The 26,717-nt window shown below is 38.1% G+C and overlaps 1 protein-coding gene across 2 annotated transcripts in view; it reads right to left on the reverse strand.

The window, feature by feature from the left end:
- CDK8 (cyclin dependent kinase 8) overlaps window positions 1–26,717 on the reverse strand; it is a 75,400-nt gene that overhangs the window by 36,390 nt on the left and 12,293 nt on the right. For both annotated transcript variants that reach the window (XM_068984316.1, XM_068984315.1), the window contains exons 2-4: window positions 15,199–15,274; window positions 4,550–4,660; window positions 738–878 (exon numbers count right to left, since the gene is read on the reverse strand). In XM_068984316.1, the coding sequence (XP_068840417.1) occupies window positions 738–878; window positions 4,550–4,660; window positions 15,199–15,274 (328 nt within the window). The remainder of the gene's footprint in view (window positions 1–737; window positions 879–4,549; window positions 4,661–15,198; window positions 15,275–26,717) is intronic.

The following is a 26,717-nucleotide window of genomic DNA, read 5'->3' on the forward strand; positions in this document are numbered from 1 at the left end:
TGAAATGAAGGCACTGCTACAAACCTCACTAGAGTCACTACATTTACAAAGAAAAGAATAAAAGCACAGTGTAATTATGCAATATGAAAGGGGTAAACAGGAATCTGAAATTTAAATGAATTAAATACATAAAGCTTTCATGAACAAGCACAATTTAATCAACAATTTAATGCTATACATTTTTTTAAGGGCATACACTATTCTGTGATGTAAAATAAAAATAAAGTCAATTTCTGAAGTCTTAAGAATTTAGTGTACCTTAATATGGCAAGGCTTCTTAATAATATATTCAATCATGATTAATAAAGGCTATTGGCTGAGAGACTTCTACTAATATAGTGGGGTTCAAAAAATAAGTAGTTGAACACTCCTCTTCTAATATTCAATTTAATATGCAGTAGGCTCCAAAGGTTGTATTTTCAAGTTATTCATAAATACACCAACTTCCAGAGTTTGTCTGGCATCTAATAATCAATGTAAAGCAAGCCAATGCTTTATTTACAGACTTAAAAGCTTAGCAAAACCAGTGTGGCCTCTTTCACCTCTTAAGCACCAGCTAATGTATGTCCCGAAGCAGGAGCCATCACACAGAAGCACAAGGCTGGGCTAGTTTTGAGACCGTGGCATTCCTGCTTCCCCTGTAAGGTCTGCACGCCTGTACAGCACTAACATCTAGATGCATCGCCCAACTCTTAAGCGCATCTTTCTAGCTTACACCTAACTACATTTCAACTTACCAAATCCCTGTGCAACACCCAGTTAGCATGCAGGTAGTGGATCCCATCTAGAATCTGATATAATAGTGACTTCACCATCCCCCGAGGTAACTGAACTGGCTTCTTGTTTGCTTTAGAAGCTCTGTGAAACTTGATTATATGCTGAAAGAAAGAAAAATATCACCAGAAGCTTAAAAAAGAAAAGAGGAAAGACAGTTTGATAAATAATATTTTACTAACTGAAAAAAAGAAAAAAAAAAACAACCACTCAGGGATTTCCAAAGATACTGAAAATATCATTTCACATTCTGCTGGATAGCATAAATAACCTTAAATAACTACAGCTAAAATGTCATTTCCTGAGCATGGGATAGGGCCTCAGAAAATAAATGACAACAAAGAAGTAGAAAGTAATGTGATTTTATTTTTAAAGTATAATTAAAAAATTACTTTCACAGTTACTTGACCTGTTTATCTAGTGAAAAATTTCGAGAAACAAATATCTGTTACTCGGCAGTGAATAAAATGTGTATTAAATGAAAGAAAGAAAAAAAAGAACAGAGAGTTTTGGCTGGTTGACATAACATAGGTGTGGTACCTATTTATCACAACTGGTTTATAAAGAAAGCAGATGGAAAAATATTTCAATTAAGTATACAGAAGCACAAAGGAATAATATGTAAATAACCAGTACATATCTCTGGTCATATATAATATTTAGAAATATGAATGCTTCAGACGAGGGGGTAAAAAACAGCCTTGAAACATCCAGCAAAGCTTTCTAGGTATAATGTTAGTGGACATCCAGTAAACAAAATGCCACTTTATAAATAGAAAAATCATTTTACAAATAAATGTACCTCAACAGAAACAAGATCCAATGTTTCAAACTCTCGACAGATGTCTTCATTGTAATGAAAGCACTCAAACTGCAAGAAAATCTAGAAATCGGCTGCAGCCAACTCTGCTGTGCATACCACTGGGCACAGGCCTGAATGTAACACGCACAAGAGCAGATTCCTGGCCAGTATCTGACTGCATATTAGGTGTATTCTTGAATTTAGTAAAAATAATTAAAACAGGAGTGATTATTTTAATAGTATAGCTTTTAACAGTATAGCTATTATTTAACAGTATAACGTAACCTTTTCATTTTCTTAAGATATAGAAGTAGAAAATGGGTAAGAAATAACTAATGACTAATGAGTGAAGGAGTTTTATTTTCCAAAGAAAAAATATAGAGCAAAGGCCTGTATTTGGGAAGGTAAAGGGTATCAGTTAGTGCCTTTAGTAGTATGTAGTATGATTAATGTAGTATGTAGCATGATTAATCAATTTAGCATGATTAATCTATCCTTTAGTAGCAGCATGATATTATTTTAATTTTCTTCTCAGTCATTTTTTTGAAGTACTTAAGAACAGGCAAATAAAACAGAGCTATAGTAAGTCTTAATAATCTAGACTGTTTTGTCACCTATCCAAAGAAATGACAATCAAGTCACATCACCTTAAGAAGAACCAGCAGCTCTCAGAGCTTTAAAAAAAAAAATTAAAATACATTAAAAAAAGAAAATCAAAACCTACCACAGTAAGAATGAAAGGAACAAACACGCAGGGGAGGTAAGATAATCGGTTGATGCTGTATACGTTTCTTTAGGCAGTATTTTCATTAAGGTATTACAAATTACTTTTTTACCAATATTTTATAGCTACCAAAACTAAAGTGGAGAAATTTCTTACCTTCACTTTTATTCCTGGGCTATATAACAAATATGTAATATGCATACCATAAGATTTCACCAACACCTAAGTAATTTTTTAAAATGACTTGTTATTCTTTTTCCCCTTTGCTGCCTTACCCCAGCTAATTTAATATTCCAATTAAAATAAGAAAATAAAATGGATAAAGAGTAGTTTTAGTAAACTGAATCATCATTTGGTTTTTATTAAAATGAGCACCAGAAGTGCTTATTTGGCTTAAATGAGTTGACAAAGCCAGTGGTGACTCTATGCACACATTCTGCTGTGCTGCTAAGTCGCGTCAGTCGTGTCTGACTCTGTGCGACCCCATAGATGGCAGCCAGGCTCCTCTGACCCTGGGATTCCCCAGGCAAGAATACTAGAGTGGGTTGCCATTTCTTTCTCCATATACACACATTACATGCAGCTTAGTTTATTACAGTAGGATTATTATACCTACACATAAAATTAAATATTACATACCAGTTTTGCTAGAAACCATGTTGAATACAATACTATCTCCTATGCTCAACTATGTCTTATTACATATCATGCTAATCAACTAGCCTGGAAATTTTCTCATAAATTTGGATTATATAATTTGATTTTATATTACATTTGAATATGATAAGTGTTCAATACTGGCCACTCCAATTTAATGAACTTTTATTAACAGAATCCAAATTTGATTTGATTAGATTTCTTTCACAATAACAGAAGCCAACAAAAACTATCACAAACCTTGGGCAATAGTCTCTTAAAAGAGGGAAAATCTATTTTGTTTGAAAATAGTGCTTTCCAGGTAACTTATATAAAAATAAATGGAATCAAATCACATTTAGTCATGTTAAATAGCAATCTACAAACAATACGAAAAAACTTTTTTAAAAAAATAAATCTAAAAACATATGAAACCAAAATAAGTTTCAATTTCTGGAGTCTGTTAAAGTTAAAATGATGGAAATGAGGATTCATCCGGAAATTAGCAAAAGAGTTTGAAACTTTCACTATTGTCAGAAGGTGAATTTCCTTTTACACAGTTTTACTGGGATTTGTGCTAGCTTTATCGTACTTTCATTTATGAACTACAGCTGAATGAAAAGATATATTTTGAAGATTCTGAAATTGAGCCAGGATACTGCAATCCCTTGCATATATTTTCTCTTTTTATTTAGTTCAATAAACACACAGCCATGTTAATTCAGTAAGTATAGACGAGATGTAAAACATAGCAAAATATTTAAAGACCTTATTACGTATTAAATAGCAGAAAAATATATTTCACAATAGTGAAGTAGTTGTTAATTAATTAACAACACAATACTGGATATTATTTACTTGCAAAAAAGAGCAGTAAAAGTATTATATTTTACAGATGGGGGAAGCTACCCCTTCAGAGTCATTAAGAGATTTGCCCTATGTCATATGACAAATAGGCCCACTAAATCTCAATCTGAGTGAGTGAATCTAAGTTGCTCAATTGTGTGCGACTCTTTGAGACCCAAGGACTATATCTATCTATCTATCTATCTAGTCCATGGAATTTTCCAGGCCAGAATACTGGAGTGGGTAGCCTTCCCCTTCGTCAGGGGATCTTTCCAACCCAGGGATCAAACTCAGGTCTCCTGCATTGCAGGTAGATTCTTTACCAGCTGAGCCACAAGGGAAGCCCAAATCTCAATCTAGTTCTCCAAATAAATACAACATACGTAGGTCCCTACACAAGGTATTATCACCTTCTCATCTTAGATTCTCTTTGCTGCAGAAAAGGAAATACGCTGCTTTTAAATCTTACAACAAAACAGTTATCACTTTTTTTTATGTTGTCAAAATCCACAGCTAGGAAACAATATTGAAGAGCTGTTTATACTCTTCAGATTCTTTTGTTCTCTGCAGCATGTCAAACTGATAAGAACAAAAGTAAAAATACAAAGCAATACTCTAGTCTTCATATTTTCTCAACCACATTCTGAGATCCCTTTTATCTTAAAATAATAACTCTAATACTACAACGAGCTCCCCAAATTGTCTCCAGTTAGTCCTGTTGATACCCGACTGAAACCATGGCCCACATCCATCATGGCGCGCCTTACCCAGAGGTCATGTTCGGCATAGTCAAACAGAAGCCACACTTTCCTGTCTGCATGAGACAGAAACACCTTTTGAAGAGAGATGACATTTGGGTGCTTAAGTTCTCGAAGTAGCTGCAAAACAAAGGGGAGTCATTAAAAATCTCTGTCATAAAAGTAACATGAAAAACCCCACACTGTTTGTAACTCAAAGGCAATACAAACCCAATAGTACTCAATCCTAAAAATCTAATAAATACCCATACAATTTTGAGATGCCCATACAAATGAATACAAATCTGTGGGCAAAAGATACTGAAAAGATATAATTGTGTAAATCTGTCAGTTTTGTTGTTATTGTTCAGTCAGCTTCCTTCTTTAATGTTTTTATTATGGTAAAATACATACAATGTAAAAATTACCATTTTATGCTACTGATGAACCTATCTGCAGGGCAGGAATAGACTCAGACATAGAGAACAGATTTATGGACACACTGGGGGCAGGAGAGGGTGGGCGAATTGAAACAGCAGGACTGAAATATATACGTTACCATATGTAAAATAGATAGCTAATGAGAAGCTGCTATACAACACAGGGAATTCAACCTGGTGCTCCCTGATAACCTAGTGGGGTGGGACGGGGTAGGAGTTGGGTTCAAGAGGAAGGGAGCATATGGATACCTATGGTTGATTCACGTTGATGTATGGCAGAAACCAACATAATGGTGTAAAGCAATTATCCTTCAATTAAAAATAAATATAATGTTAAAAGATGTTGTAAACATTTTTTAAATAAGTAAATTTTAAAGAAATTACTATTTTAACCATTTTTAAGGGTATAATTCAGTAGCATAAGCACACTCACAATGCTATGCAGCCATCCCCACCATCCATTTTAGAACTGTTTTATCATCCCAAACAGAAATTCTGTACCTGTTAAACGATAACTCCCCACTTTTCTCTCCCTGTGAGCCCCTGGTAACCTCTATTCTACTTTCTGTCTCTATGAATTTGCCTGTTCTAGGTGACTCACATAAGCAGAATCACTCAGTATTCATCCTTTTGTGTCTGGCTTATTTCACTAAGCATAACTTAGTCTTTAAGGTTTATCCATGGTGTAACATATACCAAAATTTCATTGCTTTTTATGGCTGAGTACATTCCATTCCATATATACACATTTTGCTTATTCATTCATCAGCTAACAGTCACTGGTTATTTCCACATTTTGGCTACTGTGAATAATGCTGCTATGAACACTGGTGTATGAGTACTCAAATTCCTCCTTTCAGTTCTATGAGTAAATACCTAGGAGGGGAATGGCGAGATCATATGATGACTCTATGTTCAACTTTTCCAGGAACCACCAAACTGGTTTTGACAGTAGTTTCACCGTTTACATTCCCATCAGCAATGTCATCAACGTTTATTTACCTTCTAAAATTTTTTATAATAGCCACGTCCTAATAGGTATGATATGGTATCTGCTGTGGCTTTGATTTGCACTCCCGAATGACTCATGGTGTTAAGTATCTTTTCATGAGCTTATTGGTATATCTTCTTTGGAGAAATGTCTATTCAAGTCTTTTTCATAAATGTCTATTCAAGTCCACTGTGTATATTTGAACTGGGTTTTTTGATGTTGTTATTGAGTTGTATTTTTAATTTAAATTTATTTTAATTGGAGGCTAACTACTTTACAATATTGTATTGGTTTTGCCATACATCAACATGAATCCACCATAAGTGTACACATGTTCCCCATCCTGAACCCCCCTCCCACCTCCCTCCCCGTACCATCCCTCTGGGTCATCCCAGTGGACTAGCCCCAAGCATCCTGTATCCTGCATCGAACCTGGACCGGAGATTCGTTTCTCATATGATATTATACATGTTTCAATGCCATTCTCCCAAATCATCCCACCCTCTCCCTTTCCCACAGAGTCCAAGACTATTCTATACATCTGTGTCTCTTTTGCTGTCTCGCATACAGGGTTATCGTTGCCTTCTTTCTAAATTCCATATATATGCGTTAGTATACTGTATTGGTGGAGAAGGCAATGGCACCCCACTCCAGTACTCTTGCCAGGAAAATTCCATGGACAGAGCAGCCTGGTGGGCTGCAGTCCATGGGGTCGCTAAAAATCGGACACGACTGAGCGACTTCACTTTCACTTTTCACTTTCATGCATTGGAGAAGGAAATGGCAACCCACTCCAGTGTTCTTGCCTGGAGAATCCCAGGGATGGGGGAGCCTGGTGGGCTGCCGTCTATGGAGTCGCACAGAGTCGGACACAACTGAAGCGACTTAGCAGCAGCAGCATACTGTATTGGTGTTTTTCTTTCTGGCTTACTTCACTCTGTATAAATAGGCTCCAGTTTCATCCATCTTATTAGAACTGATTCAAATGTATTCTTTTTAATGGCTGAGTAATACTCCTTTGTGTATATGTACCACAGCTTTCTTATCCATTCATCTGCTGATGGACATCTAGGTTGCTTCCATGTCCTGGCCATTATAAACAGTGTTGCGATGAACACTGGGGTACACGTGTCTCTTTCAATTCTGGTTTCCTAGGTGTGTATGCCCAGAAGTGGGATTGCTGGGTCATAAGGCAGTTCTATTCATTCTTGTAAAAGAATGAAACTAGAACACTTTCTAACACCATTCACAAAAATAAACTCAAAATGGATTAAGGATCTAAATGTAAGACCAGAAACTATAAAATTCCTAGAGGAGAACATAGGCAAAACACTCTCCGACATAAATCACAGCAGGATCCTCTATGACCCACCTCCCAGAATACTGGAAATAAAAGCAAAAATAAACAAATGGGACCTAATTAAAATTAAAAGCTTCTGCACAATAAAGGAAACTATAAGCAAGGTGAAAAGACAGCCTTCAGGATGGGAGAAAATAATAGCAAATGAAGCAACTGACAAACAACTAATCTCAAAAAATATACAAGCAACTCCTGCATCTCAATTTCAGAAAAATAAACGACCCAATCAAAAAATGGGCCAAAGAACTAAATGGACATTTCTCCAAAGAAGACATACAGATGGCTAACAAACACATGAAAAGATGCTCAACGTCACTTATTATCAGAGAAATGCAAATCAAAACCACAATGAGGTACCATTTCACACCAGTCAGAATGGCTGCTATCCAAAAGTCTACAAGCAATAAATGCTGGAGAGGGTGTGGAGAAAAGGAAACCCTCTTACACTGTTGGTGGGAATGCAAACTAGTACAGCCACTATGGAGAACAGTGTGAGTTGAATTTCTTTATATAGTGTAGACATTAATCCTTTAGCAGCATATGATTTACAAATATTTTCTCCCATTCCACTAGTTGTCTATGTTTTGACATCACACAACAATACACTTAAATCTGTAGTTTGTAATTCTTTGAAAAACTAACTATAGTTGTCCCTCAATATCAGAGGAGGTCTGATTCCAGGACATCCCAATACCCCACCCCACATGGGTACCCAAATCCCCCAGTGCTCAAGTTCCTTACGTAGAATGGTACAATATCTGCATATAACCTATGTACATCCTCCCATATACTTAAAATCATCTTTAGATTACTTAAAATATCTAACACAATATAAACACTACACAAATAGTTGCTGGAGCATGGTAGATTCAAATTTTGCTTTTTGGAACTTTCTGGAAATTTCTTCCCCCAAATATTTCCTATTTGCAGTTTGTTGAATCCATGGATACCAAGGGACAACTGTAACAGCAACATTAGAAAATACAACAAAACAACATTCATCACCACTGAATACCAGATGAGAATTAAGATCTGTAATTCTGTGAGATACAGTACCTATTTACATTACAAAGTTGATTAAAATTTTATAAACATTTCATAAAATAATAAAGAGCTTATACAAACAGAAACAACCAAGTAGAACACACTTTCAAGGGCTTATTAACCCTTGTCATATCCTAGAAGAACATTCTTCTATTTAAAACCTTTTATCTCCTTATTTTATCTCCATTTAGCAACCCAAGTGGCCCTAATAAACCATCAGCATTCCCCCTCCACCAAGTAAAAACAAAACAGCAACAATAAGAAAAAACTTCTCATGAAGCGTGATATTCTGTCTTTATCAGGTAGAAATGATTACACCATGCCCTGCAAATGTGTTCCAAAGACATGACAGATCTGTGAGAAAGTTAAGGTCTTAGAACTTAGGACTTCAATATGTTCTATAAGAATACTGTCACCAAAACAGGTATCAAGTAAATGTAATGTTAATAATGTATCAGGGGCTCTGAAATGAATTCACAAAAGACAGACTATGAATGGACTATATACAAAGTCATTTAAATGAACAATTATTCTTTGGAAAATGATGATTATTCTATTTAGGAACAAGATTAAATTCAAGTTATATATTTCTACTTTTAGAACAAAACTTCAAACTTATGAAACTCTAGAGATTAAATACAAATTCTCTGAAACTTAAGGCCAATATCTAAAACTACTTGCTAATTAACAAACAAGGCCAAGAATCTGATACAGGAAAGCCGGGACTTTGAGGTCACTAGGGACCAGTCAGCTGGCTGGAAGAGGGGACCTAGCGCTAAGTTCATCTCAGTTCTGGGTCAGAGTTTTCTCCATTACCTCACAACTGGAACACACTTCTCAGCTGGGCAGCTATTTCAAATCCTCTCTGGAAACCAGCAGGGTGGAAATTATAACAAACAAACTCCAAAGCTTTGGCAAAAGCTCTCTCAAATTATTACAAACCTACATATAAGTAGGTTATTCTTAGGTGTCGCCTGAATCTCACCGCTGAGATGAGGTTGAGTTCCTGTACTAAAAAGAAAACAGCAGCAACCATTTTACTGAGCTCTTCTCAGGTGCCAAGAATGGGACTAAGTATGTGGCATGCACTATCTCACTCTATCATGAATTACCCTATGAAATATTTATACTGCTCCTGTTTTACAAAGAGGAAATGGTGGTGTAAGGAGATTAAATAATTTGCTCAAGGTCACATTCATAAGTAGTGGTTAGAATCAGGATTTAAATGCTTTCAAAGTTAATTAATTAATTTCTAAAATACAAATCCAACACTCTGTGGTCTAATACCAACACCTCCTAAGACCTAGCCCCCAGAGGCAGTAATCCTCCTTCATCCAGAGACACAGATATTTTAAATATATACTACGCTTGAACTGGACAGTGGCAGGCACTGTGTTTTGATTATCACGGGACTGCTAGTTTCAAGCACACTGCCTGGTACTTGAAAGGTACTCATTAAACACCTGGTGAATATATGAATATATGAGTAACTGAATTCATGAATAAACAAAATATATCAGCTAAAGGCATCGTCAACACACCCTTTGGCTTCTGAACAGTGCTTTCATCAAAAAAATCAATTCACTTCTATTTTTAAGAAAATCCATCTGATTGGTCAAATATTAAGTCTTTGAGGGCAATGATTTTACTAGTGAGTAAGTATCATTATTATAGTAGTAATAAAAGTGTTAAAGACTTAACTGAGTTTGTGTCTGCAAATTCTTGTGTTGAAGCCCTAATCCCCGGGCCCTCAGAATGACTTTATTTGGAGATAAGACCCTTAAAGAGGCAATTAAGGTAAAACGAGGTCAGTAGGATGGGCCCTAATCGAATCAGAATGGTGACCTTATAAGAAAAGGAGATCAGAATGCAGAAAGAGATGACCTCGTGAAGAGGCCACAAGAGGGTGGCCATTTGCAAACCAAGGAGAGGTCTCACAAGAAGCCAATTCTGCAGGCACCCTCCACCACTAAGAAAATAAGGTTCTGTTGTTGAAGTCCCCCAGTCTGCAGCATTCTGTTGTGGCAAACTAGTACAGTAAATAGCTATTACTACTGAGTACGTACAACACGCTCTCCTGGGAGCTGGGTCACTGAGGGATTGGAGCTGGCTGGAGCTGAGTCTGTGAGGAGCTGCCTCTAAGTAAATATTTACACTCACGCACTTCCAGGGAGCTGCACTCCATTTAGCAGGGCTCATTTACCCAACACCTGCCACACACCAGGCCCTGTGGTAGGTGCTACACAAGATCCCAGGATATAAAATGTGCTGAGACCTTTCACAGAAGTCCTCTGGCAGCAGATAAATTTAAGTGGGCAGGCCATCTGCGTGCTGTGGCTGCTGTAGTGATGACTGGCATCTACTGAAGAGCCAACAGCTACCCAGAGCTCACCGTGCCCTAAGAAGTGACCAATGCTCCTCATGCACAGAAACCCTATGAGATACCACTGCTCTCATTTTACAAAGAGGAAACTAAAACAGGGAAGTCAGGTAACCTGCTTTGGGTCCTACAAGCCAGGTAAGTGGTAAAGCCAGGGTAACAAATGAAGTGAAAGTCTCTCAGTTGTGTCCAACTCTTTGCGACCCCATGGACTGTACAGTCCATGGAATTCTCCAGGCCGGAATACTGGAGTGGGTATCCAAACCCTTCTTCAGTGGATCTTCCCAACCCAAGGACTGAACCCAGGTCTCCTGCATTACAGGCGGATTCTTTACCAACTGAGCTATCAGGGAAGTCCAAAGCTAAGATAAGAGCCTGGGTAATCTGGGTAGGGTCTGAACCACCCTCTGCAACCCTGTGAGGCGGTGAGCTACGAGAGGAACAAGGAGACCAGTAGTGGGGGAAAAGACTAGTCATCAACAAATAAACTATCTGGAAAGCCTCACATATTTAAAAATTAAACCATATATTTCTAAATAACCCATGAATAAAAGAAAAAACTCACAAAGAAAATGGAAATTGTACTAAGTGATGATCATAATACAATGTGACAAAATTTGTCAAGAAAAAATGAAGAAAAACATAGCTTAGGGGCAAATTTATAGTCTTAATCACCTTATTAGAAAACAATAGTTTTTTAAAAAATCAATGACCTAATGGTCCACCTTAAGAAGATAAGAAAGGCAGGCCAAAAGAAATAATAAAGTTTAAGAGGAAAAATCAATGACACAGAGAACACAAATTACCAAGTCCACAATGAAACAGGGACACCACTATAGAAGCTACATTTATGAAAGACAGTAAGAGGATATTCTTAACCTTGTGCCAGTAAATTCAATAACTTTAACAAAATAAAAAATTACATAAAAAATACAACTTAAACACAAAATACTAAATGTAAAGATATATGGTTTGTGAATTTTGTCAAGCATCTAAGGAAAAATAACTGCTAACTGCACGGAAACTATCAGAATACAGAGGATGAAGAAAGGCTGCCTGACTTGCTCTGTGAGGACAGCACCACTTCAATACCGAAGACAAAGGCAGTAGAAGAACAATCATCAGAGACTAACATTCTTCAGAAGACCTAACACTCCTTAACAGCACACTGGTAAATCAAATCAAGTGATATATATAATCAAGCAGGGGTTATTTCAAAACTGTAAAATTGGATAAATATTACGAAAGTAATCAATGTAGTCAGCCAATATAACAGTAAGAGAAGAACCATACAGTCATTTCAGGACATGCAGGAAAAAAGCATTTGACAAAATTCATTACCATTTACAAAAAGAAAAAAAGAAGGGAACTTCTAAAGCTTGGCTGATGATATCTATAAAAAGCCTATAGCTAGCATTTAACTTGATGGTGAAACACTGAAAACACTTTCCCCCAAGACTGGGAACAAGTAGTAAGATGCTGGCTCTTACCACTATTCAACATCTTCTGAGAGGTTCTAGCCAATGCAACAGGAAAGGAAAAAAATAAAAGCATATAGACAGAAAGAAGTAAAACTATTCCTATTTATAGATGACATAATTATTTATGTAGGAGATTCCAAGATATCACCAAACCTACCAGTGAATTCAGAAATATAATTTATATAATATATAGCATTTTAGGGCTTTCTTTGTGACTCGGTGGTAAAGAACCCGCCTACCAATGCAGGAGACATGGGTTTGATCCCTGGCCTGGGAAGATCCCACATGCCGCAGAGCAATTAAACTCGTGCACCACAACTACGGAGCCTGTGCTCTAGAGCCCGAGAGACACAACTATTGAGGCCGCATGATACACCTACTGAAGCCTGTGTGCCCTAGAGCCTGTGCTGCACAACAAGAGAAGCCACTGAAGTGAGAAGCCCATATACCACAACTAGAGAAAAAGTCCACGCAGCAACGAAGACCCAGCACAACCAAAAGTAAATAAACAAAATTATATATACAAAAAGGATGAAGGAAATACTCAGAAGAGATATACCTAAGTGGGTAAATCAGATAAATCTAAATAAATTTGATTTTAAAAATTTATAACATTTGAAAAATCAATTCTAAGTACAGAAGCAAAGAGGTAGAAAATATTTTTAAATACATATATAGTACAGAAAACATAAAATCCTTAGGAATGAATTCAATAACTATGTAAAGCCTCTACACTAAAAAACTATAAAACATTGTTGACAGAAAATTTTTAAAAACCTTAAAAATGGAAAATACACCTTCTTAAGATTCATGGCTTGGAAATTTCAGTATTATTAAGATATCAGTTCTCCCTGAACTCATGTAAACCATAATCTCAGCAGGCATTTTTTAGAAATAAAGATGACTAGCCAGTTCAACAATGTATATGCTAATTCGGAGAACCTAAAATAGCCCAAACAATCCTGAATCAAAAGAATAAAGCTGGTGGCATTATACCACCTCACTTCAAGTCTTGATGTGTGTGATGCAGAGTGATCTGGAATCAGCCATGGAGAGACAAAGAGATCAATGGAACTGAACAGAGCCCAGAAATAGTCCAACACTTACAGTCATTTCATTTTTTACAAATATGCCAAAGGAATTCAATGGGAAAGAGTCTTTTCAAAAAATGAGGCTACAATTGTACATTCACAGGGAGAGAGGGGAGGAGACATTCAAGCATTACATCAGACTACAAATAGAAATGAAGTGAACAGATCACAGACTTACAATAAAAGCTAAAATTGCAAGGCTTTAGAAGAAAACAAAGGGAAATATCTTCACAATCAGCAAACAGATGAAGATTTCTTCAGCCAGACACAGAAAACAAGTCATAAAAGGAAAAAACTAGCAAATGAGACATCATCAAAATTAAAAATTTCTGCTCACCTTAGGTAGAAGAACCACGATCAAGTACAATAAAAATAAGGAGTATTCCTTATTGTGCTTAACTGCATTTACAGTTATCAACACAGATAAAAAACTAAGAATGTTTCTGAAATGAATGGAGTGTTGATTTAAAAACTTTTTGTTGACGAATAATAAAGACAGAGGAAAGCACATGAATGGTAAATGCACAGCTCAGTGAGTTTTCACATGCAAAACCCGCATGACCAGACCCAGGGCAAAACCAAGAAACAGAACATCACTAGCATCCTGAAAGCTCCCTTGTCTGTCCTTCTGCTCCCTCTCTGCCCCTGTGAAGGTCATCACTATCCTGACGTCCAACACCACTCACCATATTGCAATGGATTTTAATTCTTTACAACTGACTGGAACACTGAGAATAGTAGAAGTTGCAGAACTGACAGTTAATGAACAGGTATCTTACCTCAAGATTCAAGAGTATAAGAATTTTATCAATGAAATGAAATACAGTTTTCATTACAGCATACCTTTGGTTAAGAAGCCCTCCATCTCACTCCTATTCTTTCCTTGTGGGGATAATACTTACATGGCCTCCAAAATCTGAAACCCTCCTCGATTCTCTAGTTATGTATATATACCCTTTTCCCAGTCACTTCTATCATAGTGCCTGTTATATTGTTCCTATAAGAGTTATGAGTGTCCTTTCTCATCAGTGTGTAAACACTTAAGGCCAGGGTTCTTGACTTTTCTAAGTTTCTATACTTTACCTTGGTCTAGTTGCTGTCAACATGACACAAAATAATTGACTATTAGTTGAAAACCCAATGGTATAGAAGCTGTTAAATGAGTAAAATTATTTAAATTAATACCTCCAGGCCATAACAGCCTATATCTGTAGAAAGAGGGCTGAAAGCAATAAAAGTGAAGACTATTATAATACATATTTTAGAATATTCTGACTAGAGACTGAAAAGATAAGTCTGGACCCATAGTTTCCCAATAGTAAAAACTGAAGTAAAATCTCATTTTAAATGTATGAATAATTATTTGGTAATGCATTAACATCAAGAATATTTTCCTTTGGAATCAAAATGAGATTTTAATTACCATATGGCAATGATATGCTTCCAAAAAAGGGGGTATATAATTTTACATACGCAAAAGAACAGACAGAAACAATGAAAATCAAATAATCTCATTTTAAGTTCATAAGTAATGTCAATAATTTCATCTTATTAAAATAGAAACATGAATTTTATGTGAATTAACATATAACAAATACTTTTATTACACACAATGAAATAAGAATAACTGGATCCTTATCTATTTAGTGACATTTTTGGGAAAAAATATATATATATTTATATAAACAACTGAGACTTAATCCCCAATCAATTAATTTATACAGCAATTTTTGCTAGAACTACATACCATCTTTACACTTTTCTATAAATAGTTGATATGAAAAATACTTCTCAACTTTCAATTAATGTGTGTGACTAATACAATTCAGTGACTTTTATAATTGATATGCATATGTCAGTTGATAATAATGATAAAAAAGAGCTTCACTTACTGCTATTTCTCTACATGCCGACATAGAGATCCCAGTTCCTTCTATTTGTTTTAAAGCATAGTCTTTATCATCCTTCCTGTGAAAACAAAGTAATTTTAATATATAAATAAATCTAAATGTACATGCATTTTAATATATATAAAGAAATAGGAATCACATACACTTTGACACTCTTCATATATAATCACATAATTTCACATGGGAAAAACTTTTTAGATAATCCAGCACAATTACATTATTTGATGAGGGAAGTTATATTCAAAGGAATAAAAAGACCTGTCCAAGGGTCTATGCTTATTTGCACAGAAGAAAAAAAAGATTCCAAAATGAAGCTCCTGACTTCCAACAAGTAAGGTTCTTTCTGCTTTAATATGTATACGCTTACGTGTGTGTGTGTATGTGTACATGTGTGGACATGTACACAATGCATATAAAGTAAAACTTGCTTTCTTAAAACCCACTCAGATATTAAGGGGTCAAAAAAGTTAAGAAATGAATGCATCTCTCATGAAGTACAAAATGGTTATGATTTTAAACATGTTATAAGTTCATATCCCCAAATACCTTCAAAGAGATTCACTCACCTTGTGTTTGCTTAGCACTCACAGTCTCCAAAACTGGGGACTGACTGGGGTTCCCACCTCCATGGTGGAGCTTTCTGTGTACCAGCGGTGAGAGGTAACTAACCGACCCACCACAGGATATGTGCTAAGGCACAACCTGCAGAGGTGACCCAAAAGTCACGCTATGGAGACCCAAGCCAAGTCTCCTCACAGGAAATCCCAACTAACCAAGGCCTGAAAGACAGTCCTCAGACCTTCTGGACTCGGGACCCTTTTTCTCTCTTGGGTGTCACTGAAGACCCTGAAGAGGTTCTATCAATATTAACCCTCTTAGAATTTAAAAATGGGAACTGTTAAAAACACAGCCTACAAAAGCACATACCCACTAGCCACCAGAGCAACAGCATCATCACCTGCCTCGTCACCTTTGAGAAAAAGCCACTGTACACTCGTGAGAATCAGAGTGAGGAAAAGCACAGAATACAGCACTGTTATGAAAACAGTGTTGGCCATGCAGATCCTCTGAAAGGATTTTGGGGACACCTAGGGCTTCCCAGATCACATTCTGAGAACCGTGCTGTGCATGTTAAGGGGGAAACACAGTGTGCCTTATCATCTGAAGGGAGGGAAAAGCATTTGAAAAACAGTCACATTAAATAACCGGAGATGAAGCTGGGGATATAATTAGGAACCTGATCATACGAGTCTTTTTACTCCAAGAACAAGAAGAGGTGCTCCATTTAAGATTTTTAAACAGGAGAATAGCAATCCTCCTTTGGGGAAAACATCTTTGCCTACCTTTTTTGAATGCTAGGGAGGTGTGTATTCGGGCAGCGGGTGGGGGGGAGAAGGACAGGAGGCTGAGAGATCAGTTAAGTCAACAGTGTCAGAATGACTCAGGTGAGAGGTGATGCTGGCTGCCACAGAGGAGACGACTAGAGCTGCGTAAGCAGCACCGCAGCCTCCAGGATAGAATCCTGGGGGTGAGAAAGGAGGAGACCTCACAGATGATGGCTCCCGCCTCAGGGAACAGGCTAACAGCAGCATTCACAGGAGGTCAGAGGCAACAGGAAGATGAGCGCTCCGAAGCATGCAGGCTGAATCTGGTACTTGTGAGACACCTACGTGGGTAGGGCAAGCTGAACAGACCCAACCAGAGAAAACTGAAGATACCATCATCCAAGTCAGGAGAGTACATGAGGGGAGATCAGAGACTAGGAACGGCAAGAAAAAGAATTTCAGAAACGGGCAGAAGAGTAAACAGTATTCAAAGCTGCAGAGAAGCCTAGTAAGGTGAGGACTGAGCAGCATCCACTGAATTTAGCAATGATGAAGTCACCGAGGGATGCTGGACTAGGCAAAAATAGCTGTGGTGACGCAGCAGCAGAGTCTACACTGCAGAAGGCTGAGCAATGACTTGGGCATTAAGTCAACTGAGACGTAGGTGATTCTTTGAAGGTGATAAAATAAGGCAGCAGCTGGAGTAGTACACAAGATTAAACATGTTTTAAGATGCCAGAGACTCGAGTATGTTAAGTACTGAGAGGAAGAACCCAGAGAAAAGGAAATGAGAGGGGAAAACGAGAAAAGCAGAGACTGAAATGCTGGGGGTGCAGTGGGGGGGAGGGGAGGAACTAGACTGCAAGCGAGGTCAAATGCTTCTCCATCGTATCACCAACAGGAAGACCAAGGAGGACACAGGGGCAGAGGGGTGGGTTCAGAGGCAAAAGCCAGGGAGTTCTCATTCTGATGGCTTTCATATTTTTCTGATGTTGGAAATGAGGTCAAATACTAAAAGAAAGGGTAGGGTGATAGAGCTGGTGAAAAGACTGAAGGTTTGACTGAACAAAAGGGTAACTCCTTAGAAAATTAATTAATTTTATTTAACACTTTATTATTTTAAATTATTAAGTTTGCTTGGCTTTATCTTTGCTTACATATTTACACCTTTAGTTACAAAAACAAATCCCAATGACATTATTTTTCTGAAAAGAGATTTGTTTTATGACAATCAGATCTACAAGTACTTTCTAGCAAAGCACACAAATGGGTACACATTATATTAAAAATACATTAAGAATATCTGTACTTAATGTTCACCAAGTCGGAATGATGTCTGAAAACTTAAAGGGGGCATTAAAGAGAGTGACACAGAAACAAAATGAAATTGGGGTCAGAATAAATCCACCAGGGATGAGACAGTTCATGTGCAAGGTACTAATTTACACAGATGGTCAACCCAGGAGTGTAACCGGTTGTTATATCTACTGCTGAGGATGACTTCTAAACTAGAGCCCTCTGTGGAGAGAATGAGCAGCGGGGAAGGAAAAAAAAACAAAGACTAACTCATTCACCCCCTTAACAACCACCTCTGGACTTTCTTGTCTTTAAAAACCGCGTTGTGAAAACTTCTTCAAAATGAACTAAAAATTTTGAATCTGCAATCAGTTCTCTCCCTCACCCCAAGTAGTTACATGTTTTATCTTTTAAAAAAGTTATCAGAAAGAAAGGTAAATGGGAGAATTAAAAAAAAAAAAAACAAACCTTAAAAGATATGTGATTATCAAAAAGGCAACAACCTCTTAAAACTCACCTAATTACCATCATAACATAACAGTACTTGGTGATGTGCGGGGCACACTTCTCTAACCACAAAGGCACACTAGAGAGGAAAAGGAGCCACAATCTGGTCGTAGTAGTCAGACTGTCAATAATAGTTGCAGTGCAGGGCTCTACACACGGTACTAGAAACACAGGGGATGTTCAGCTACACCTGAAGGGGTGAAGGAAAGCTTCTGCAAGAGTATACTTAACCAGAAGGTCTTAAGACTAAAGAAGCTTGTCAGGAAAGGAAAGAGGGGTTGGGGAAAGAAATGAGTAGTTACATGAGACACCCCAGGAAGGAGGAACAGCATGAACAAAAATACTGGCTGGCTGCTTGGAGAAGAGCAAAGATGAGCAGCAGCTGCATAAAATCATGGAAACACGCGGACAGCCCTGAGGTCTGCCTGCTTTCAGAGGCGGGGTGGGAGCAGAACTTTCATGTCAGCTGTCTCCAAAGGGTGCAGAGTATGCGTGCCTCACCTCAAGGAATGTACAAAACAAATGAGGATGACAAGAAAACATTATTACATTTAAAGATAAGCAAACAAAGCTAGAGAAGGTGTGTCATGTGACATGACCAAAAAGAGGAGGGTACAGCCATGATGAACACTCGCCTTTAACAGATTGGGGGGGGGGGGAGGCGGGTAAGTTAATGGCTGCAAAGGAGTGCTTACAAAAATGAGCAGTGTTTTGGTAAAATAGAGTACTGAACACACATATCAAACTTGACTCCCCTCCTGCGCCCTACTAAAACTATGGAAAAGGCACAAACTTATAAGGAAGAAAAATGGGAGAGAAGATGGCACAGAAGTTTGGAAACTAAAACGAAAGTGGACAAACAGTAAAGGATGACAAGGATCCAAAAAAACAGAACAAGCTGATAGAAAGCTGAGCACCAACTGGATTTTCAGAGTCAAATCCTCAAAGCTGAGACCTGAGAGGACAATATCCCTCTGGAAGCAGAGCTGGCTAGGCAGAAGATAAACTGAGGAGAGAGCCTAAGAAACAGCAGTAAAACAGAGAAATGCGAAAGAAAAACAGAAATCAGAGAACCAGTCCAGGGAATCTAAATAATTAGGAGTTTCAGAAAAAAAGAACAGAAAAGAGAGGCAGAAAACTTACAAAGTAATTCAAGAAAACTCGGCAACTGAAGGACAGGATTTGTAACACTGCAAGGGTTCAATGAGTTCCCATCACAAATGAATGAAAGCCCACCCACATCGACATGATATTTAGGTATTTCAGAAAAGTGGAGACAAGTGGCAGATTTTACAAGCATCCAGTGAAGACAGGTAATGGGCCACCTAAAAAGGATCAATGTTATTCAGCCACGAGAAAGAAAGAAATCCTGCCACTTGTGATAACTCGGATTACGTGTGGATCTTGAAGACACTATGCTGCTGCTGCTGCTGCTGCTAAGTCGTTTCAGTTATGTCCAACTCTGTGCTACCCCAGAGACGGCAGCCCACCAGGCTCCCCCGTCCCTGAGATTCTCCAGGCAAGAACGCTGGAGTGGGTTGCCATTTCCCTCTCCAATGCATGAAAGTGAAAAGTGAAAGTGAAGTTGCTCAGTCGTGTCTGACTCCTAGCGACCCCATGGACTGCAGCCTACCAGGCTCCTCCATCCATGGGATTTGCCAGGCAAGAGTACTGGAGTGGGGTGCCATTGCCTTCTCCAGACACTGCTAGGTGAGATAAATCAGACAGAGAATATCACTTACATGTGCAGTCTCTTACATGTGTAAATAGAGAAAGCAGAAGAGTGGTTACCAGGGGCTCAGGGACTGGGCAGGTATTGTTTAAGGGTAAAACTTGCAACCAGCATATAAAAAAAATCCTGGAGATCTATGCACAGCACAGTGTACTATAAACTTCAAAGTTGCTTAGAGACTATATCTTAATTATTTCCATCACATAAAAAGAAATTATGTGATGTAATAATTCTGGTTAACATAATAATTTTCCAGAGCTGTTCAACCTTATCACTGATGTAAACAACTATCTTCCCTTGCCAGATACTTAACCAGCTCTACATGCTCTCAGATTAAGTGTTTGGCTATTTCTGAAGCAACATTAGGGAAAGACTGCACTTGAGCTCCCGTGGAAATGGCCTTGCCATGTTCTGCAGTAAAACTTCTTGGATCCACAGCTCTCAATAACAATGACAGACCACTTCCTCAAATTACTAGAAGGCTGTCCAGCTAGAGACCCCAAATTGAGGATTCCTAAGAATCGTCAAGAAGACAATCTCAAAATGAGAAAACTTCTGCCTGAGACCTTTAGATCAAGTGGCCTGAGAGAGACAGCTTCCACCCTCAGAACAAAATCTAAATAATTAGAACCAAAGATTGTCAGGCTTTAATCTGCATGCTCTGTTTTTTTAGTTCTTTCCCTTCCTCTCTGCTGCTTTAAACTTCTGAATTGTTAACAGACACTTACTGTTTCTAACAACGATAACCATAATATTGCTCTTTGCACCCCGAGTCACTCCTTGCATGAGTCTTATTCCTGGCTACAATTTGCTCAGAAGTTGGCTACAATTTGCTCAGAGGTTCACTAAAATTTGCAAATAGGCCAACTGTTGAAATTGTAGCCATTCTTTTGGGTGCAACTCAGCTCACTCTAGTTCTTGGGTACTCAAGTACTAAGCAATTCTTTCAAATAGCCAACTAAACACAGTAAACAAGACAAACAGCCACTATGATGTCAAACCTAGGATAGTTTGTCTATGCCCAAACCACACTTGGGACCCTGGTGCTTGGATTACAAACGGTTAACAATCTCTCAGCATTTGCCAGTGCGCTAGCACTCAGATGCCATCCCCTGACTCTTCCAGTGCACAGCCACTTAAGCTTCAGAGGGCTCAATAACTAACCTTACAACAGAAAGTATTCATAAAATACTGACTTCGGTTAACAGTAACTGAGGCTTTCTGAACAGTCTCCTGGTCAGCAGAATCCCAGCACAGAGGAGAGCTGGATTTCACAGAACAATGTCCCCCGGGGCTGAATCTAGCCAAAAAGAAGGCCTGAGAAAGTGAAAATAAACCCCACTGATAATCAATCTCTGATATCCCTCAGAAATTAGTGGCAAGGCCAGTAGAAAAGGCAAGCAGGAAATGGAGTTTTGCCCAAGGCTACAGCAGAATGGCCAAAGGACTAGAACGGCCCTTTTCTGAGCGATGACTGCTGACTGATGATGCCCAGCTCTGCTTCACTCCTCCTGCCTTGAGCAAGATATCGAGGCACCCAATTACCAAACAACCCGCCCCACGACAGGACCCAGCCCATAGTGGTCTCCTCCTCAGTTCTTAGAATCATTCCACCCACATTCACCTAGGAAGACCCCTGCTCTGGGAGCAAAGTGTGCGCCCACCCTTGCTGCAGCAGACCAATGAACTCTAGCACTGGTGCATTCCTGCGGCCTGTATCATACAGGATGCCCAATTATCTTACATGAAGTTACAATGCATTAAAGCAAACTGAAACAACAGTCCCTTTCATTTAAATCAGGTCAGCTCTCAGAGAACCCATTCTAGCTAGCCATGCTAAGTTTTGCTTAAAATTCCTTTTCAGGTTAACATGTTGGCTCTTTCAATCATTCTGACAAATGGAATCTGCAACTTTTTGGTTAATTACATTAGTTTAAGATTATTAGAACTACTAACTTGATTTGGGGGTGGGGGGGGCGTTCCTGTGATTGGCACTGTTATAGTTCCTAAGATACACCAGTGAACAAGACAGACCCAACAGGAGTTACTTCCACGTTTCTTGGCAGCTCCAGATGCCAAGCTCCAGAAAGTTACAAAGCTTCTTGTAAACTGAGCTATGAATCTCTCTCTTCTGCATTATCGTGAGCGATTCAAGCTCAGTTTGTTAGCTCTCATACTTCGAATGCATTTTTATCTTGTTTGGAAAAAAGCTACGTAAACTTTAAAAAGTATTTCTAAGCTTGGAGACTAGAAAGAAACTCCTGGTCCTTTCTGTCTGTTTAGTTACGAGATTACAGTAAAAGGATCAGATACCACTAAATGCATACTTGGAGTACAACAGGTGACTATTTTTTAAATGTTCAGGTGTATTCATATGCCTGATGTGATGCTACTTTTAAGAAGAAAATCTTTAGGGCCAAGCAGAAATAAATTGGGCAGATATACAAAATAGCAGGAAAGACCAGTCATTAGGGAGGAAAGGATTACACATAAATTTCTCTTTTCAGTGTTGCTCATTTCTTCTAGGATGAATATTAAGGAGAAAAAGAATGATTATAAATTACCAGTGCCAAAATATAGTTCTTGAAGTCAAGATGCCATGATTATAACTTTATTCTTCACAGAGCTGTGTTCAAAAAAATGACTCTGGGAAGAGGATTTAAGAAACATGGGTTGGTTGTTTACTTTGATGGAAACCCCCACATTTAGTGATATCTGATCACATTACTGTTGATATATTTAAAACGTGTATTTAAACACATGCACATATATATATACATGTGCACCTACATACATAAAAACTTTCACGTACATGAGACAGATAGACATATATACATCCCAAAATACATGTGTCTATGTATATGCAGAGGAAGAAGAAAATCATTTTTTAGTTAAGTTACTGACTGGCCATAGTACTGTTTTAACTTAAACAACTATGAGAACAATTATACAGGTGCTTCATGAAGAAAAAATGCATTGCGGTTATTATATAGTTTACATAGCTATGACAGATCATCCTTTATATGGCAAGTGCTGTTTAATAATGACTCAAGCTGTTGTTACATACTCTATGAACAACCAAGAAAACAGGTGATACCTTAAAACAAAAGACTACTTGAACTTTCAAGCTTTATTTGTAGCATTCACAGATCTACAACCTTTTAATTATGCAAAACTGAAATAGAGTGAAGAGGTAAAAAAATTTAACTGTGTGTAAAAACTATGATTTAACAAATTAACATTCTGAGTGGCTGGAAATCAAGAGAAAAGGCACAATCAACTTCAGGAAAGGAGGAAGGCTATCATAAAAATATCCACAAACAAAAAATGCTGGAGAGGGTGTGGAGAAAAGGGAGCCCTCTGCACTGTTGGTGGGAATCTAAGTTGGTACACCCACCATGGAGAACAGTAAGGAAGTTCCCCCAAAATTAAAAATAGAGCTACCATATGACCTAGCAATCCCACTCCTGGGCATATACCTGGAGAAAAGAATAATTCAAAAAGATACACGCACCCCAACATTCACTGCAGCACTGTTTAGCCAGGACACAGAAGCAACCTAAATGCTCATCAACAGATGAATGGATAAAGAAGATACGGTACATACATACAATGGAATATAACTCAGCCATGAAAAGGAACAAACTTGGGTCATTTACAGTGATGTGGATGAACCTATATTTTGTCATACAGAGTGAAGTAAGTCAAAAAGAGAAAAACAAATATTGGATATTAATGTATATATATGGAATCTAGAAAAACAGTTCTGATGAACCTACAGGGCAGGAATAGAGGTGCAGATGTAGAGAATAGGCTTGTGGACACAGGGCGGAGAGGAGGGGGTGGGATGGACTGAAAGTAGCATTAACATATATATACTATAACGTGCAAAACAGGTAGGGGAAGCAGCTTTATACCACAGGGAGCTCGGCTCAAAGCTCTGTGATGACCTAGAGGGTGGGAAGGGGGAGCAGGAGGGAGGCGCGAGAGGGAGGGGATATGTGTATACACAGCTGATTCACCCTGCTGTACAGTAAAACCTAATGTAACATTGTAAAGCAATTATATTCCAGTTAAAAAATAAAGTATATGGGACGATATGCATAGTTCATGTATATGTGAATACTACATCATTCTATTTATTTATTTAAAATTTTCATCACACCAAGTGGCATGTGATTGATCTCAGTTCCCCAACCAGAGATTAAACCCCTCACCCTCCACAGCAGAAGCATGGAGTTTTAACCACTTCCCATCATGGAAGTCCCAAAAAGGAAAAGAGTACCCTCGACTTTTTACATCCAAAGGGTCCTAGAAACAATGCCCCTGACCTTCCACTCTGTGCCCAGGGCTGACTATACTTCAAATCTATCCCTTCAATTTCCAAGTTGAAAGACCCAAATCCTTTCAGACCCCAAATCCTATATATTTATATATATATACTATGGTACTTTTCTCTCAATCATTTTATCATATTTGCCTTTCTCCCGAGCTATTCTAGTCCTGTCTTCCTACAACATGACGATGCTTGTCAAAAGCAAAAAGGTCTCATGATTTTGTACAATGGTAGGATTACATTTTCCACTTTGTTTTCAACACACAGTCTAATGATACAGTGAACACAGTAGTCCTCCCCTTACCAGCGTTTTCAGTTACTCGTGGTCAACCACAGTCTGAAAATATTAAATGGAAAATAAACAATTTGTAAGTTTTAAACTGCATGCCGTCCTGAGCAGCATGATGAAATCTTGCATCTCACCAAGGATGAGGATCACTTCTCTGTCCAGTGTACATTTAGAACATGAGAGAACACAGGAAATATGCTACTATCCCAGGTTTCGGGCATCCGCCAGGAAGCTTGGAGTGTATCCCGTCTGGATAAGAAGGGGACTACTATTTCATCTGCTCAACTCCCTGACACGTGTTTTTCTAGAGATAACATCCCCCTGCAATTCTTTGGAACCCACTCAAACACCTTCAACAAGAACAAATGTATTGGTACAAGCAGATCCTATCAATAAGCACTGTATGCTGAGCTGAGCATCAACACAGCACTGAGAGCAATGACAAATATCTCAATCTACAAAACGGGTCATCTGGTCACCTGAAATCAACAAATATTTACAGTACTTACTATCTACCCTGTACTGGCAAATACAGGCAACTCTCTTACAGCATGAGTTTTTACAACACAATATGGTTATAACATCACCAATTAATTAGGGGGGAAAAGTCTCCACACAAAGGCATTATTATGATGCAAACTGGAATCAGCACAGAGTAAACAGGAAAAATAATAGTTGCATGCAAAGAACAGGCACACACAGATGCACTGTTTGACTGTCTGGGTGTTCTTCTGGGATGGAATTGCTTTGTTTACCCAAGCATTCTTTTATTCTTTTACCACTGGCAATGGTAGCAGTATTACCAGCAAGACTGCTCAATCAGGGACAAAGGTTGGGGAACCTCAACCTTCTGAGTAGACTAAATTGTAAAGAAGCAAAGTTTATTTCTGTCTTATTTAGTCAACAGATGTACTCCTCGTAGAATGCAACTATAAAAATACTTATATCACAACCAAGTCCAGCAAAAGCCCTCTAGCACCCATACCCCAGTGAAAAAGCTGTTTTTATAAGAGATTTTTTGTAAGAGATTTCTCAGAAATACAATCATGACATCGTAGGCAGAAGTATTGTAAGTTACTATCTGCAAAAAGACATATTTAGGAAAACTGCCTACTAATAAACATCACAAATTCTTCCTGAAAAATACAAATCAGCATAATTGGGCACTGGAGAAATAGTGCAACCACAAACAATAGAACCAGTGAGATTAATTTAACAAATACGTTAAAATATGTATAATTTACATGGCCCTATGAGAGGCCTGAAAACTTTCTTTACATGCTTTATCATATACTATACAAAGGATCTCTGTGGGATGAGTCTATTTTTATAGACAAGAAATCCACAGTGCTCAGAAAGATTAAATGATCCAGCTGGTATACTGCACGTCAATCTCATATCTAATACTGCTATAAGAATAAAAATTAGTTAGGTGTTCTCACCCATAAAGATAGCTATATTAAAAAAAAAGGTTGGTGTGGGAAGAAAGTGTTAACAAAGATGTGGAGAAACTGGAACCCTTATGGGTGGCTAGTGGGAATATAAAATGGTGTGCCCACTGAAGACAGTCTGGCAGTTACTCACAAGGCCAGCGCTCAGCCACCATGTGATCCAGAAATTTCACTCCTAAGTGTATATCCAAATTCCACATTTGTATGTATATCTTAGGTGCATGTATATCCAAGGAACTGAAAGAAGGGACTCAGATGCACACCAATGTTCATAGCTGCCTTACTCATAATAACCAAAAAGTGGAAATGACCCAACTATCCAACAACTGATGAATGACAAACAAAACGTGATACATGCTACATCATGGATGGGCCTTAAAACCATTACATTAAGTGAAAGAAGCCAGTCACAAAAAACCACATATTGTATGATTTCATTTCAATGAAATGTCCAGAACAGGCAAATCCAGACAGAAAGCAGATTAGCGGTTGCCTAAGGCTGGAGGGTTGGAGGGTAAGTGGAACGACTGCTAATGGGTCCAGGGTTCCTTTGGGGGGATGAAAA

This window comes from Capricornis sumatraensis, chromosome 12 (genome assembly GCF_032405125.1).
Source record: "Capricornis sumatraensis isolate serow.1 chromosome 12, serow.2, whole genome shotgun sequence".
NCBI lineage: Eukaryota > Metazoa > Chordata > Mammalia > Artiodactyla > Bovidae > Capricornis > Capricornis sumatraensis.